Source organism: Mesocricetus auratus, unplaced genomic scaffold, assembly GCF_017639785.1.
Source record: "Mesocricetus auratus isolate SY011 unplaced genomic scaffold, BCM_Maur_2.0 Super-Scaffold_100013, whole genome shotgun sequence".
NCBI lineage: Eukaryota > Metazoa > Chordata > Mammalia > Rodentia > Cricetidae > Mesocricetus > Mesocricetus auratus.
Genome location: NW_024429196.1, coordinates 82,948,112 through 82,963,492, shown reverse-complemented (window position 1 = coordinate 82,963,492; position 15,381 = coordinate 82,948,112). Strand labels below are relative to the sequence as shown.

Genomic DNA, 15,381 nt, shown 5'->3' with positions numbered 1-15,381 from the left:
ATGAGGGATGGAGGAAAGGGGAGAAGAAGGGGAAATTGAGGGAGGGGAGAAGGAAAAAGAGGGGGAGAAAAGGAGAGGAGAGAGAAAAAGGAGAAAGAAAACAATTATCTTACAGGGATTTGCTGTTTGCTACTTAGTTTTACTGTATTTTAAGTATAAATATATACATAAAATGTAAAATATTAGCATTCATTTGAAGTTTTAAGATATATATCTAAACTTCATTGTGAATCTCATTGTGGTTTCAGTGAATATTTTGAAAATGTTTTCATTGCAGTTTTTTTAATTGTTGCTTTTGTACAGGCAGTTTCCAGGAAAACTACTTTCAAACTAACTTTTCTCCCATAATTTAAAAAAATATGTTCTAAAACTTATTTCTACTATTAAATTAGCCATCCAGTTTACAGTAAGTGGCCTTACTAAGATACTTTTACAGGCTCAACATTAAATATTACCACTTTAGCAAGCTAAAATCTGCATCTCAATGATGGATGAATTGTCTCACATAATGTGAGTTGCAGATTTATAGCCCAATGAACCATGCAGTGTGTTTGCAATTAGCAGAAGAGTCAAAGGATTTGACGAAAACCAGAGCTATTTCTGTGACCAGATCAGTGACTGTTCCAAATGTTTTTCCTAAGGACAAAGTGTGCTCCTCCGTGATGGGACAAAAGCCACTCTAAAAGGAGAAGTCGATCTCACTTGGATGCGTTTGATTGGAAAACACTCTCCAGGGGTCAATTCCTTCTCCAGTTGGTAGAGTACTAGCAGGCCGTGATATGTCATCACCGATTCTATTCAAGGATTAATGGCTCCAAAGAACAAGATGCCTCACTAAGTCTTCCTGTAAGATTATACCCAAGTGTGGTTCGTCCCACCATTCCAGTCCCCTTTGCACACTAAGAGGCAGAGGGTGGCTTTTCTCAAGTCACAGAGCAACAGAGCACATGGGTAATCCGTGCATGTTCTAAACCACCTCTCTCGGTTCGGGCCAAGTCATAACGCTCATGAGAAACTGCCAAAACAGAAGCTGGCCTTCTCAGGGGCAGGCAGGGGAGGGAGAAATGGGATTTCTTTAGAACCATCTCTCACCATGAGGGAAGGCTACAGTGTCCCTGGAGAGATATTGCCTGATTCCTACTAATTTGGCTCAAACGACCTTGAAAGGCTGAGGGATTTCTGTCACTCTCTCTACTCCATATATAAAAGGCTCCAACAATGAGGTTTCAGAATAGCGCCTGTGGCTTTCCCAAAGTGGAGCTGAGGAGGCCTGAACCAGGACACTTGCCCTTCTTTGCACCCTAACAGGATATCAGTTCACCTGAGATTCATTTTTAAGGTATGATGGGTTGAGCTTGTGCTATTGTCAGGTTGTGGGAGCAGCCTACTGCAGCCAGTTGAGATGTCTTGAATGAGCTGAGGTGTTTTAGGTTATTTTGGGGAGGAGTTACATCTCTGGTTTTCTTTTCCCTAAATGTCAGTGATATGTGACATTCAAGTTCAAGGATGTGAAAAAAATCAAGAATTGGTGCCAATCTTACAGAGTTAGGCTCTGTGAAGATTAACCAAAATAAGGGATATACCTAGTGTTGATTGATGGATAAACTTAGTCCCAGAAACAACATTTGTTAGAGGTGCCAGACTACACAAGCTCCTCAAGAAGTCAACCAATAGAAGGCTTTAAAATTAATTTGAGGATTTTACTTGACTGAGTAACCTGGGACTTGGGACTTGGAAAATTAATCTGGAGAACTTTTGTTTGTTTGTTTCTGTTTTTACAGTTGGCTATTGCATGTTCATTCATTACAGAGATAGGAATGCTTGAGTCTTCCAAAGTCAACTTGCAACAAATGTTACTTGACTAAGTGGCTATTTAATGTAAAATTGTAGGAGTCTTAAGGGGAAATTAATCAGTAAATTTGAGAGCCAACAGTTGAAATCTAGCAGTGGGGACTCATGTTGGTAATCCCAGCACTTGGGAAGATCATGAGTTCATCTATAATCTGAGTTTGAGATCAACTAGGCTGCATGAGACCTGCTTTCAAAAAAAAAAAGAATCAAAGTGAAAGGAAACTTTTCCAACCAAATTAGTAACGATTTAGTAAGAAGAGAAATGATTTCCTCATACATATAAAGACTGGAAAGAACCACTTTTTCAGGGGGCAGGTGCAGAGAAATGAAACACTTACATATAAAACCAGTCTCTTTTGCTAAAAATCAATCTGTTTCTGTTTGCTCTTTCCATATATGCAAGACAGCCAGATAGCCTCATTTGAGAGTGAAGAAATTGAAACCTAAAGATTTTAACAAGAAAAACTGAATAAATCATAGCTTACAGTGGTTTTCACATGCCTCCTCAGACACAGGGATAAGCACAGCAACAAAGGGAAGAGGGGAGTACCCTAGTCTCTAAGACCAGGGAGGGACACGAAGTGCTTCTGGAAGCCCATGTTTTTGTTTCCATGTATCATATCCCCCTGTGCAGCCCCAGAGATTGTGCTAAGTGCCTTGTCCCTGGGTCAGGTCATTTTGTTTCTTCTGCCTTCTAACATTGTCCTCAATCTGTTACAATTAGGCACTCTTGCTTCCCTTGGTCCCTTGGGGTTCTGATGAATCCCTCTGTTATTGATTAAAATGATCCATCCAATCCCTCTGTTATTGATTAAAATGATCCATCCAATCTATTCAGAAAGCAGGCCCCGTGGCTTAGTGTGGGACAGTGGGGAATATCGGGATTAATCTCACTAAACAGCACCATAAGACATTGAGATGCCTTCCTTACAGATACTCCATTCCTCTCTCTCTCTCTCTCTCTCTCTCTCTCTCTCTCTCTCTCTCTCTCTCTCTCTCTCTCTCTCTCTCTCTCTCTCTGTGTGTGTGTGTGTGTGTGTGTGTGTCATAGCCGTGCGTATGATGGCTAGTGTAGGACATCAGGTGGCTGGCTCTATCACTCTTAGCTTTATTCCCTTGAGACAGGATCTCTCATTCAGGCTAGGCTGACTTGCCAGTGAGTCACCCATCCTACCCGACCCTACCTTACCTCGGCATGGATCTGATTGTCTTTGTCCCTCATTGCTGGGGTTACTGGCACAAGCAGCCATTCCCAGCTTCAGCATGGGTACTGGGAATTCAAACGGAGGTCCCTATACTTGTGCAGCAAGAACTCTCACCTACTGAGTCACCTCCCCTGGCCCCAATTTTGTTGTTTTTCATCTGCATTCTGGGCAAGCACTTACTTACATCCTAGTGTTTACAGGGCAAGCACTTTACCAACTGAGGGATATCCTCAGCACCCCCAGATTTTTCTACAACAAATGTTAACCTCAGAGTGGCTACAGCCCACTGCCTCAGAGGAGATATGTAGCCTCTTATCATTACTCCTATTGAAAAAATAATGGCATTGACTAGTGACAGCTAAAGGTCATTGGACTGGCAGTTTAAGTAAGGGAAGTGAGACACTGTGTTTGAAGAGCAAGCAAGGTTTATTGAGACATAGGAACAGCTTCCTGAAGTAGGAAGGAGACTGAAAAGGAAAAATGCCAAATCTGAACTGAATTTTGTTTTTTGAGCAGTTTACTTTATTTATTTTTACTTACTCATTTGTGGATTTTTGCAGGAGAACATAAAATTTCTAGAGAAATGCTTAGCTGAGAAGTCTTTGTAAAAGTCTGAGTAGGTGAGTGTCATCAGCATGAGGACATTTTGGCTCTGTGTCCTTCAGAGCTACCATATGAAATTCACAGGGTTAAACAAATCCCTAACCCTTAGTACTTAGGAGTCTAATTGAAGGTATGAAGATCAAAGCCAGGTAACATGGTGACTTGAACTCTGTTCCCAATCCACCTAGACCATAGCAAGAGCAGCTAGTGGCCTCCCCGGCTCTTTGCACATCCAATTGGGTGAGGAGACATCAAATTGAACAACTTGGATGGGCCCAGGATAAACTCCCGGTAATTAACTGTAGCCTGGGGAGATGGGAGTGGGGATGAGGAAGGGAAGAAAGAACCCAGTGCTGTGTTTGTGGTAATTCATCTGCACTCTGCACGCACCTGTGTTGGAGCTCACTGGTTCATATAAGGGTCAAAACTTGAACACCCAAAAGCAACTCTGACCACAGACAGGTTCTGACATTCTGCCCAGTGTGTTAAAGTGTCTTAAAATTCATTGCCAGTATTTTTTTAAATCATTATTTATAATTTCTTTTGAAAAACTAGAAAACTTTGAAAAACTCAGTGTGGACTGTTGCCCACAGGCATCTGCAGCTAAGTGACTTATCCTGTGAAGAAGTATACAAATTCTAGAATTTGCAAGAGTCTTGATTTTTATGTTATTAAACAATAAAGATGAAAAGCAAGGTTTTATTAAGAATTAATCATGCTAGGAACTAAATAAGAAGTCCCTGCCACTTCTTCCGCTGAAAGCTGATTGACTTTGTGTGTATTCATGATCATACTCTACTGATAAGGAAATGGAGGGAAATGCACAGGGCCCATAACTGTTAGTCTGGGGCTCTTTCTGTGGCACAGATAGATCCATGGCATGGATCACTTCAGGACAGAATACCTCCAGATGCAGTGAAGACTCCTTGGCCAGAACGTCTCCCATAATTCATAGTTGTCAACAAGTGGTAGAGAATGTATGTGTGTGGTATAAAAACAAAAATTACTTTTTGTTTTAAAGCAATTTTAGATTTAGGAAAAGTTACAAGGAGAGTGAAGTACTTTCCCATACATTTGTCACCCAGTTTCTTTAAGATGTTGACATCTTACAAAGACCTGGAACATTCTTCAAAACCATAGGGTTAATGCTGCCACAATAAAATCTAGATTCCCCAGTTTTTCCACTGATATCTATTTTTTTCTGTTCTAAGATCTAGTCCAGGACCCCATATTGCATTTATGTGGGGGAACACAAACATTATACATACATACATACATATATAGAGACATATATTATATGAATATATATCATAGCTTTATATCCTCCTCCATTCTGTGACAAGTTTTCAGTCTTTCCGTCTTTCATAACCTTGATATCTGTGTGGTGTGTGTGTGTGTGTGTGTGTGTGTGTGTGTGTGTGTGTGTGTGTTGCTGAGAAGTGAAACATACTAGGATTTAATATGCTAAACAAGCATCTACATCTGGGCTGCCCTGGCCTTGATAATTTTAAGGAGCAGTGAGTAGTCAGATGCTTTGTAGAATGAGGCTGAATTTGAACTTGTCTGCCGTTTTTTAATTTATTTATTTATCCTCTTACAATTTTATCTATAACTTACATCTCTCCTGATCTCCATTATCTCATATCCCTTTCTCCTCCCACCAAATTCCTTTTTCTTCCCAAGGCTTCCTCCTACTTTCACGTCCCTTATAATTTTATGTGTATGTGTGACCTACCACATTAAATTTGGGTAGCCTGCAGGAGTTTGGTTAGGAGTCATTTGTTTGATTGGGGACAATGTAACTGATATATAATTTTACTATGAGTAGATTGTGCCTTTCAGATTTGGGAAGTGTGCTAAAGAGGCAATCAACCTACTACTGAATTTTGTGAAATCAACAACTGCTACTTTGATATGACCCTTTCCTATTGAATAAAATGTTCCTTGTTTCTGCTCTGTGAAGGTAATTTCCCCTCAGTCACCACATGCCCCCAGACTCAATAAGAACAGCAATGTGGGAGCTGGTATTAAAAATCAAAAGCTCCCATTCTAAAGCCTCCACTGGGAGAAGTCAGCTTGGAGACATGTTCATGGGGTTAAGCCACTACTCTTTATCCTTCAAGTTTCATTTGCTCATTTTATCTTTAACCAAGCTCAGTGTGTCTCAGATAGACTGATCTCCTGGTTTTCTTTTCCTCTTTTACATGATTCACTAGGACTCTCTTTTTCTTTAATTTACTTATAATCATGTGTATCAATTTAAAGTTTGGTGTTTTGTTGCTCAAATTCTTCTAATTTTGGCTATTCCATACAATCACCTCTTGTCTTTTCAAAGTTTCCCAAAACTGTTTTTTAAAGCTCTCCATATTTTTGGCACTATAAAATGTTTAATACAAAGGGTCTTTAAATCAAAGTATATCCACAGTTGATTTATAGATGTTGGAGTCTACATAAGAGGCTGGGGACTAAAAGGGAAAGAAAATGGACATTGCATTTTTTTCTCTTTTAAGGATATGAAAATAAGATTTTATTTTTAATAAATGTGCGTGTGTGTTTGTGTGCTCCACAGCATGTATGTGGGAAGCAGAAAATAACTTATGAGAGTTGGTTCTCTCCTACAACCTATCAGTCCTAGAGATTGAACTCTGTTTACCACCTTAGTGGTAAGCAACTTTACCAGCTGAGTCATCTAGAAGTCCCTGAAGGAATGCTTCTTTAACATTTCATATGCAAGTAATCTCAAGATTACAAAAAGTTATAAGGGTAAATCAGGGCTAGAGATACCAGTAAGCAGGAGAGAGAGAAAGAGAGAGAGAGAGAGAGAAAGAGAGAGAGAGAGAGAGAGGGAGAGGGAGAGGGAGAGGGAGGGAGGGAGGGGGAGGAGGAGGAGGAGGAAGAAGAAGAAGAAGAAGAAGAAGAAGAAGAAGAAGAAGAAGAAGAAGAAGAAGAAGAAGAACCCCATGACCACAAGCCCAGAAACATCTATCATTGTCTGTCTTATTTTACACTTTATCTCCTTACATATTTTTCTGACCCCTTTGGGAATAAGGTGATACATCATGACCTTTCACCCCTACACACTTCAATGTGTCCTTTCTAAGAACATGGCCATTCACCAATACTCACAGCTCAGTTGTTAATTGGAGAAATTTAACACTGAGGCAATCCTGGAAGTTAAAACAGGTGTCTTCCTCATGCAGTCCAGGCTTGCCTCAAACTCCTAATCTTCTTGCCTCCACCTCCCAAATACTCTGATGACATGCCTGCCTAACCTACTGTCATATTAAAGGGGAGAAATTTGTTCCGTATAACCATGATTTTATTTTTTTAATGAGGAAACAAGAAGTTAAATACACTGAACCTGACAGAGTTGTAAGTGAGCATGAGAAGCAATCATACAAGAAAAAATAAATACCCAGTACAGAGCCAGCAAGATGGATCAGCAGACAAGAGTGTTAATTTAATGCCTGCAGCCCACTAAAATGTAAAAGGAGAAAACCAATTCCCCAAAGTTGTCGTCTGACCTCCACTGTGCTGTACACTGCGGCACACTTGGCCTCCCATTCACACACGGTAATAGCGCTTCTTTAAAACCAGAGTGAATGTATGTGACCTTCTAACCTCTAGACTTACTCAAATTTGTTGCCCTCCCTTTTAAGCCATTAGGGTAAAGAACAAAACAGTTAAGCTGAGTGTCAAGGCAAAGAAGTTGTCTGTAAAAGGGAGCCTTTTCCTTGAGAGAAGCCTTCCCGCCAGCCTGGTTCCAGAGCCGCATCAGTCCCAAATAAACACACAGAAGGCTATATTAATTATGAAGCTGTTGGCCTTGCTTGTTTCTTACTGGCTAGCTCTGACTTAAGTAATTACCCCCATAATTGTTAATCTAAGTATATCTCTTACCGGAGACGTTTCCGGGCTTCCTACCCCATGGCGTTACATCTTGACTTTTCGTGTTTCTCCTTCCCAGAGTCCTCCTGGACTCCTAGTCCCACCTATCTTGGTTCCCTATTGGCCAACAGTGCTTTATTGACATCTACACAGGACGTCCCCCATCAGTTGTCCTCTGTACTTAGAGGAGCTAAAGATTGGAGGAAGTCAAAGAGACTCAAAAGGTACCCACACACACCAGGGAATGAAATCAACAAGCTGAAACTTTCAGGTGGGAGAGTTAAAAGACCTGAAGTTGAATTTTTTAAGCCAGTTTCACAAGAGCAAAATGGAGACATCTAATTTGAAAATTCCTCTTGTAAAATATCAGAGCTTAATCTTAGTACAGTAACACGGGAAAGACAGCCTCCAGCAGTTTGCACATCTACACGTGACTTCGTGTGTCTTATTTCTGAGCTATTGAAACACTGTTGATCCATGCCACTGAGATCCCAGGAGGTTTCCCATCTTTCCAACCTGCAGAGAAAGCAGGTGGGCCAAGCAATGCCTTTCTGCCTCCACATGAGTGCAGATGAGGTATATAGTTGATGATTTTCACTGCCTGTTCCAAGTAGGTCCACAGCTGACAGCAAGTCACAGCTGACAGCGCTCATCAGTTCCCTAGGGAAAACAGAATGGACCCGTTTGAGACCCGTTTCCTGCCTTAGAGTTATATTTTCCTAAAATTGCTATCAATTCTTTTTCTTTTTTGATACAAGATCGCAAGTACCCCATGCTGGCTTCAGACATGCTCTACAGTGAAGGATGACCTTAAACTTCTGTCCCCAAGCCTCTCTCCCCTTCACACATGACAGAATCCCAGGTGGTTCATTTGGTACTGGGGATTGAACGCGGAGGTTCACGTATGCTAAGTAAACACAGCACAATAGCGCCAGTCACTATTGCGCTGCTCACAATCAACACAGTACATGGAAGCAGTAAGCATAAAACAGATTTAAAGAGAGAGAGAAGCTAGAGAGAGGATCTGTTCTAAATCAAAGTGTACTTTATGGTACAGAAGTTGTCATAAAGCTAAAAGCTGAGCTTAGATCTCCCAGCAAAACAAGCAGCTGTGAATGACCTGTAAGGGATGGGAGCAGTTGTGAGTGATGACAGCGATTGCTTTTAGCAGACCAGTCACTTCTTCAGCATGCTCGGCGTCACCCAGTGAATGTGATTATTCTGCCTGATCACAGGGAGGGCACAAATGTAACATCCTAAGTGGCACCAGAAGCTTTGCTAAAGGCATCTGTCCAGCCTCTAACACTGGGCCTTGGACAAAGGGGAAGCCTCTTATCCATGTCATCTCAGGTTTTCTAATCCTAATAGCCCAGCAACGGGAATAAATAAACCTTAAGTATGAGCTGAGTCAGTGCGAAGTGAAGCATTTGATATCACATAAAACCAAAGTTGATGAGAGTGTATGCAGGGGGCAGTTAACATTTTTTATGCTTGCCACGGGTGGGCAACAGACTGCGAGTATTCTGCAAACACGAGTATCATGTTAAGGAATGAAATAGCAGTCCATGTGTGAAGTACCACCAGCTGGGTCACAACAATTAGACTCTGTCTCTTGGGTAATGAAACTGGGACTCTGAGTATAAAAAAGCTCATGGTAGTGACCAATCTAATGCCCTCATTCTTGGCTCCCTCATATATCTTACTGACAGAACACAACCTACGGAGTTGTCGAGTGAGTCAGGGGATGGGAGCTGTAGGGAGAACCGTGCCCACATGCCCCCTTATGGATTAGATGAGACATGGTAAAGACCTCCATTCCAGCTACTGCTGGAATGATAAGCAGTGTGGTCTGCTTGGCCAATTCAGATAGTATTTGCATGTTCGGGTGTGGTATAAGACAGAGAGATCTGCAGGACTCCGTAGAAAAGTGAGAGGCAAAAATAAAGGGCAGGGCCGGGCGTTGGTGGCGTACGCGTTTAATCCCAGCACTCAGGAGGCAGAGGCAGGCAGATCTCTGTGAGTTCGAGGCCAGGCTGGACCGACAGCATCTAAAACAATACAGATAAACCCTGTCTCGTAAAACCATAAATAAATAAATAAAATAAAGGTCAGGAGTCAGGGTGGGGGAGGTCCTGAAACTGTATGACCTCAACAAAATCAACGAATGCCTCTCAGCATCCACTTCCTTGTGTGCAAAATGGGAAGTTAATTGGCTTAAGTTAGCCATCCATAAGGCATAGAGACAGTCCCCCATGAAGGTGAGCAGACCTAGGTTTAAACTCAGCTCTGTTTTACTCACTAGGAAGGCTAATTCTATTGCTCAGTCTCCTCATGTGAGTGATGAGTGTAGGACCAGCCATCTCACAAAGCAGCACTAAGGGACAACAATACAGTGGGTAGAACACTTCAAGCGAGGAGCCAGGAAGAAATTCAGCAGACAATGTGCAAGCATGAGAAGCTGAAGTTGAATCATCACCAACACCCATGTAAAAGCCAGGTTAGCTATGTCCCCCACACTGGGAGAATGCAGAGACAGACAGATTCCAGGACCATATTTTAGCTGGATCGGTGAGCTCCTAGTTCAGTGAGAGCCCCTCTCTCAAGTGTTGATCTCTGGTCTCCACATGAACAGGGCAAGTGTACCCACATGCATGCATGCACACCACACACAAATCACAACTGATTCAAAATAATGTTTTAAAAATCAATATGTTTGTAGTAGATGAAAATCGATTGACATCCACAGGTGTATTCTGTGCTTTGGAATCATTCATAGTACTGTAATTTTTCTATAATTTGCAGTATAGCAAAACGGCTGAAAGACAACAAAAAAGTCAACTGCTTAAAAATAAGATTACCTTCAAGGGCTACAGACTTTCCTTTGCTCAACTGTTTTCAGAATACTTTTTACATGATTATTATTATCTTCATCTGCAGTAGCCAAAAAAAAAAAGTGATTCCGTTAGTGTGTGATGACAGAAAAACTGTGAATTTAAATTCACCTGGATTCAAGCACGTCTCAAATCAGGGTGCTGCTGCTTGCAGTGCTGGGCTAAGCTTTATCTTTCACGTTGCAGGGATGAACAGCCAGTACATGCGCAGGGAAGTCTTCTGCTGCGAGACCTGCGATGAGCTCAAAAGCTTCTGGGAAAAGGAAATTAGCAAACAGACTTTTTACCGAGAGCTTGAAGAAGATCGCCAGGGGAGAAGTGCTCTGAGAAAGTAGGTGGATTGCTTTCCTGTCTTAGGTTTCCTTGGGAATTACACCAGATGTGGAGAGGGGTCCAGCTCTTTTTCATCACTTCACTGTAATAAGAAGTTTGGTGACGGATTCTATACTACAGGGGGGGGGCACGAACAAGATGTGGAGGCAAAGAAGTCTATTAAACTCTCAAGTCCCCAGAGAGGTATCTCCTCCACTTACTCAGTGCGTCAAAGAAGGAGCGGGTTTTAATCAGAACATAAGAGTCAGAAATAAGGTGTAAGCCATATCCTCTGGGGGATTTCCATGCCAAGGCAGGAAAGAAAGGACACTTCAAGGTTGGCTGGTTTGAACAATCCCCATGGGCTTCTGGCTGGCTAGCTGTCAGTACTGGTTACAGGATGCTTTCAGAAAGGGGAACACAGTGGCAGATATGGAAGCTAAATATGGGAAGAGTTGAAGCTATAGACTTGGGTGTAGATGGTTTGGAGATTGACTGAGCCTTCTGCTGGGACAAGAATGTAACTCAGTTGTTACAGGGCTTATCTAGAATGCACAAAGCCCTGGGTCAGATCCCAGCACCGAAGCAGGTGTGATGCAAACACCTGTAATCCCAGCACTGGACAGGTGGAAGTGGTAGGGTTAGAAGTTCAAAGTCATCACCTAGGCTCCATGAGACTCTTATAAAAAGAGGGTGAGGAGCTAGTCCTGGGAGGGGCAGTTTCTATCCAGCCAGGACATTTTTTTAAAATTCAGAACATAAAATACAGAAAGTCAGAAACCAAGGTTAATAGAACCACTCATTCAATATTGCCAGTCTTTATGGGGTTTCTTGGGTGCATCTATATAGCCTGTTTCTCACTTGGCTGTCAGCACTGCTAATGCTTCAAGGCCACAAAACTGCTTGCAGTGAAGGGCTTTCTTGCCCTTTATAACATGTGCAGTAGTATTTCTTACCTCAAAACATTAGCTGTCATCAGGATTCCCACTCCACATTGTAGTCAAGGTAACTAGAGGGCAAAGTGGTCCCTACTGAGAACCAATAGCTTACAGATATCAATAATACTTTCTTCAAAACAGACAAAAATCAAGTTTCGGGTTGTCCAGATGGCTCAGCAGGTAAACGCACTTGCCACATAAGCCTGAGGACCTGCCTGTGTTTGAACCCCATAACCAACATAAAGGAGAGATTGACTCCACAAAGTTTTCCCCTGACCTCCACATACATGTCATGACACAGGCACCCACAAATACACAACACGAGCACAGGCACGCACACACACAATAATAATAATTAACAATAATAATTTGAATTTTAAAGGTTCTGTTTCCTACAATTGTTTACTCAAGAGATGTGTGTGGTGATACAAGCCATAGTCCTAGCAGTTAGGGTGCAGAGGTAGAAAGATCATTCAAGATCATTCTCAGCTACCTAGATAATTCAAGACCAGCCTGAACTACACAGAGACTGTCTCAAAAATAAATGAATAAAAATAAGAATAAAGTCCCTTCTTCAGCCCTTCACAATTAAAATCCCAGCATACAAGGGCTAAACTAAGTTTCAGTGTTAGTTTGACAAGTCTGTCTGTATAAAAAAACTAGTTCATGAAAACCTCCCGCATCTGGAAGGATACACAGTAAGAGTTTGCAGAGAAGGTAACACAGTCTTATTTTCATTAACAAATGAATTTCTTGTTTTAATTGGCAGTCTACTGAAAAGGGATCATTTTTTTAAATGGCTGAGCAGCAGGAACAGCTCAGTTCTCCAGAGCCTGTCTAGGTTCTTCGCTCCTAAAATAGGAACAGTCCCAGTGAGACATGGACTCACCAATGGAATGGTCACTCATATGAGCCAGATTGGCCTCAAACTAGCTATGTATCTGAGTGTGACCTTGAGCTCCTGATCCTTTGGCCTCCATGCCCCCAGCACTAGGATTACAGACATGAGCCACCACATCCAGCTTTCAGCATCGCTTTCTAAAAGCTTTTTAAGTCCTAAGGAAGAGCCTCCCTCCATACCCAGAGAAGAACCCTGATGCTTTTCTATCCACATCCTTAACAGTGTTGACCCTGCTTATAGGAAGCAGGCCTAGAATGATCTCAAATCCTGTCTCAAAAGGAAAGAAAGGAAGGAAGGAAGGAAGGAAGGAAGGAAGCAAGGAAGGAAGGAAGGAAGAGAAAAGTCTTATATGACACAGTCATTCAATATTTATGAGAAGCAGACATGGAAACAGATGCACTAACCAATTGCATGTGTGATGTTTCCTCCTCAGGCTCCGCGAAGAATGGAAGCAGAGGCTGGAGAAGAGGCTGAGGATGCTGGACAATCCTGATGAGGAGGGAAAGCAGGCTAACCCTGAGAACTGAGTGTTTCTGGCAGGCCATCAAGGACATCTTTTTCTAAGAGGAAAAAGACTTCCATCTAGTTATACTGACTTACTAAGCAGAACTTCCCCTGTTTGCTCTCCCACAAGAGAAAGGACATACATGTAAACCCCACCCTGTGCTAATGGGAACTCTCTCCACACAGAGGACAGGGTGACTGCAGGGGTGGGATGCTTGGATTGTTTAATGTGAAAATCTCTTTGCATTTGCAGCCTCCCCAGGTTTCAAAGATCCATCTGGTTTAAGCTGTTTCTGCATTCTAACCCTCATCGAAATGCTTTCTCTGAGCTTGCTTGAGGCAATGACCTTCATTGGCTTCCCCACATCTCCAGAAAGTGATTACAAAATCTTTGTCTCCTTTCCCCCTTTTTTGTGTACACAGAAATGCCACGGCCTCCGGAAATAAAACTAGTATGGGTTTTGAAATTTTAACAATGCGGTTTGAAAATAAACTGAATTAGTTTTCTCCTCCTATAAATTTGAACTTTTTGATGATCTTGTTTTGTTTAGGCACATGCAGAGGAAGTAGAATCCTTCTGAACAGTCTTGGCCTGCCCACCCTCACCCTTGCTCACCTCAAAATTGCCTGCCCTCTGTCAAGTCCTTTCACATTTGTCTTAGTTCTCTGCAAGCTCCAGTGTCCCCGGACACATTCTGGAACTTTGAGTCATCCTTACTTAGCTTCCTGTCTGGTCCTGAGCAAGCTTGCTAGACAAATGGCATTTACAGGAGCATGGGCAGGGGCTCCTTTGCTTGAGGTTCCTCAAGGCCAGACGGGAGCAAAGGGAGATAGGATGTAGAACTCTGGGCACCAAGACACGTAGTGGCCAGAGGGAATCAAAGGCTGAGTCCAAGATACTTTGAGACAATCATGGGGATCACTTGTTGTCTATCTAGTCTGCTTCCCGCTGCTTCTTCTGGAAAACTAACAACCCTGGTCATGGCCAAGAACACTGTGCATGGCAGGAAGAAGTGGAGAGACTTCATCCACAACACACACACACACACACAGAGTTATATGTAAATAAATGCAGGTAATTATATCACATATGTTGGTTGGCTTTCCATAACTGTGGCAAAAACTCACGGTATCTGCTGATCAAACAATGTAACATTTTCTTCTACTTCCCATGCATATTTGTTCATTTGCTTGTTAGTCTGTGTAACCTGAGTTCTGGGGCTTGCACTCAGATCCTGCATAGAAAACACTTACTAACTGCCCTGTCTTCCCAAGCTTCATGCATAATTTTGACTTTTGCCAAGGAGTTAAAAATATATAAAAATGAATGAAGTCTGTGAATAGCTAGTCTATACCCTTAAACCAAAGGGGAAACACAAAGAGGCCTAGGTCTCAGTGTTTCTTTCAAGGGTATCCCCCTAATCCTTCTACTAGGCCCTACCTCCTAAACATTCCACTTCCTTACAATACTATCAGGGCCAGAGGACAGCCCCTTAATACATGGGTCTTGGAGGACACTCAAGATATAAATTGTAGCATTTTGTTTGCTGATATAATTTGGGGAGTTTGTCTGTCTGTTTGTTTGTTTGTTTGTGACAGGGTCTCACGATATATATCTCTTGCTGTCCTGGACCTTGCTATGTACACCAAGTTGGCCTCAAAGTCACAGAGGTCCCCTGTCCCTACCTCCCGAATGCTGGTATTAAAAGTATGCACCACCACGACCAGCACCTTCATTACTGAAACTTTCTACCAGCTCCTTTGTCCTTGTTTGTCTTAGCTTGGAACTTCCTTTGTTTGCCTACTCCCTGCCGTCATTGACCTTCATACCCTAACAATTTATATTAAGAACTTCTGACAGGCCAGGTGTTGGTGGTGTACGCCTTTAATCCCAGCACCGGGGAGGCAGAGGCAGACAGATCTCTGTGAGTTTGAGGCCAGCCTGGTCTATAGAGCGAGTTCCAGGACAGCCTCCAAAACAATACAGAGAAACCCTGTCTCAAAAAAAAAAAAAACTCATTAAAAAAAGAACTTCCGACAGTTTTCTGCATATTAACAGAACTATGAACACACACATCATACAAAAGACTTGTGTGAACCTGTTCCTGTGGGCGTGTTCCTGTGAAGATACTGCAAAGCAGATTCCTTAGGATGGAAAACACAATAAATCACATTAGAAACAGAAGTTTGTGAGAGCACCCTTCTCCTGTCCATATCCCCAGCAATGAGTGCTGCTATGTTAACCTGGGAGACAGAAAGTGGCATCCCATTGTTCTCTCAGCCTCTAG

The 15,381-nt window shown here is 42.2% G+C and overlaps 1 protein-coding gene across 2 annotated transcripts; it reads left to right on the top strand.

Annotated features, from left to right (window-relative positions):
- The first annotated feature begins 1,202 nt into the window (after positions 1 to 1,202).
- Fam240b (family with sequence similarity 240 member B) lies at positions 1,203 to 13,608 on the top strand. 2 transcript variants are annotated; one of them, XM_040756163.1, is made up of 3 exons: positions 1,203 to 1,339; positions 10,625 to 10,769; positions 13,023 to 13,608. In XM_040756163.1, the coding sequence occupies exons 2-3, from the start codon at positions 10,627 to 10,629 to the stop codon at positions 13,114 to 13,116; spliced, it is 237 nt and encodes a 78-aa protein (XP_040612097.1). In that variant the 5' UTR covers positions 1,203 to 1,339; positions 10,625 to 10,626; the 3' UTR covers positions 13,117 to 13,608. The 2 variants fall into 2 exon arrangements, with proteins under 2 accessions (XP_040612097.1, XP_012974745.1); XM_013119291.3 differs by lacking the exon at positions 1,203 to 1,339 and having other exon boundaries at positions 10,609 to 10,769.
- Positions 13,609 to 15,381: the final 1,773 nt, after the last annotated feature.

Bases quoted from the DNA above. Each gene is read 5' to 3' on its own strand.
- Fam240b (XM_040756163.1), top strand. From the start codon at position 10,627: ATGAACAGCCAGTACATGCGCAGGGAAGTCTTCTGCTGCGAGACCTGC. The intron at 10,770-13,022 runs GTAGGTGGATTG...TTTCCTCCTCAG, and splicing joins GGGAGAAGTGCTCTGAGAAA to GCTCCGCGAAGAATGGAAGC.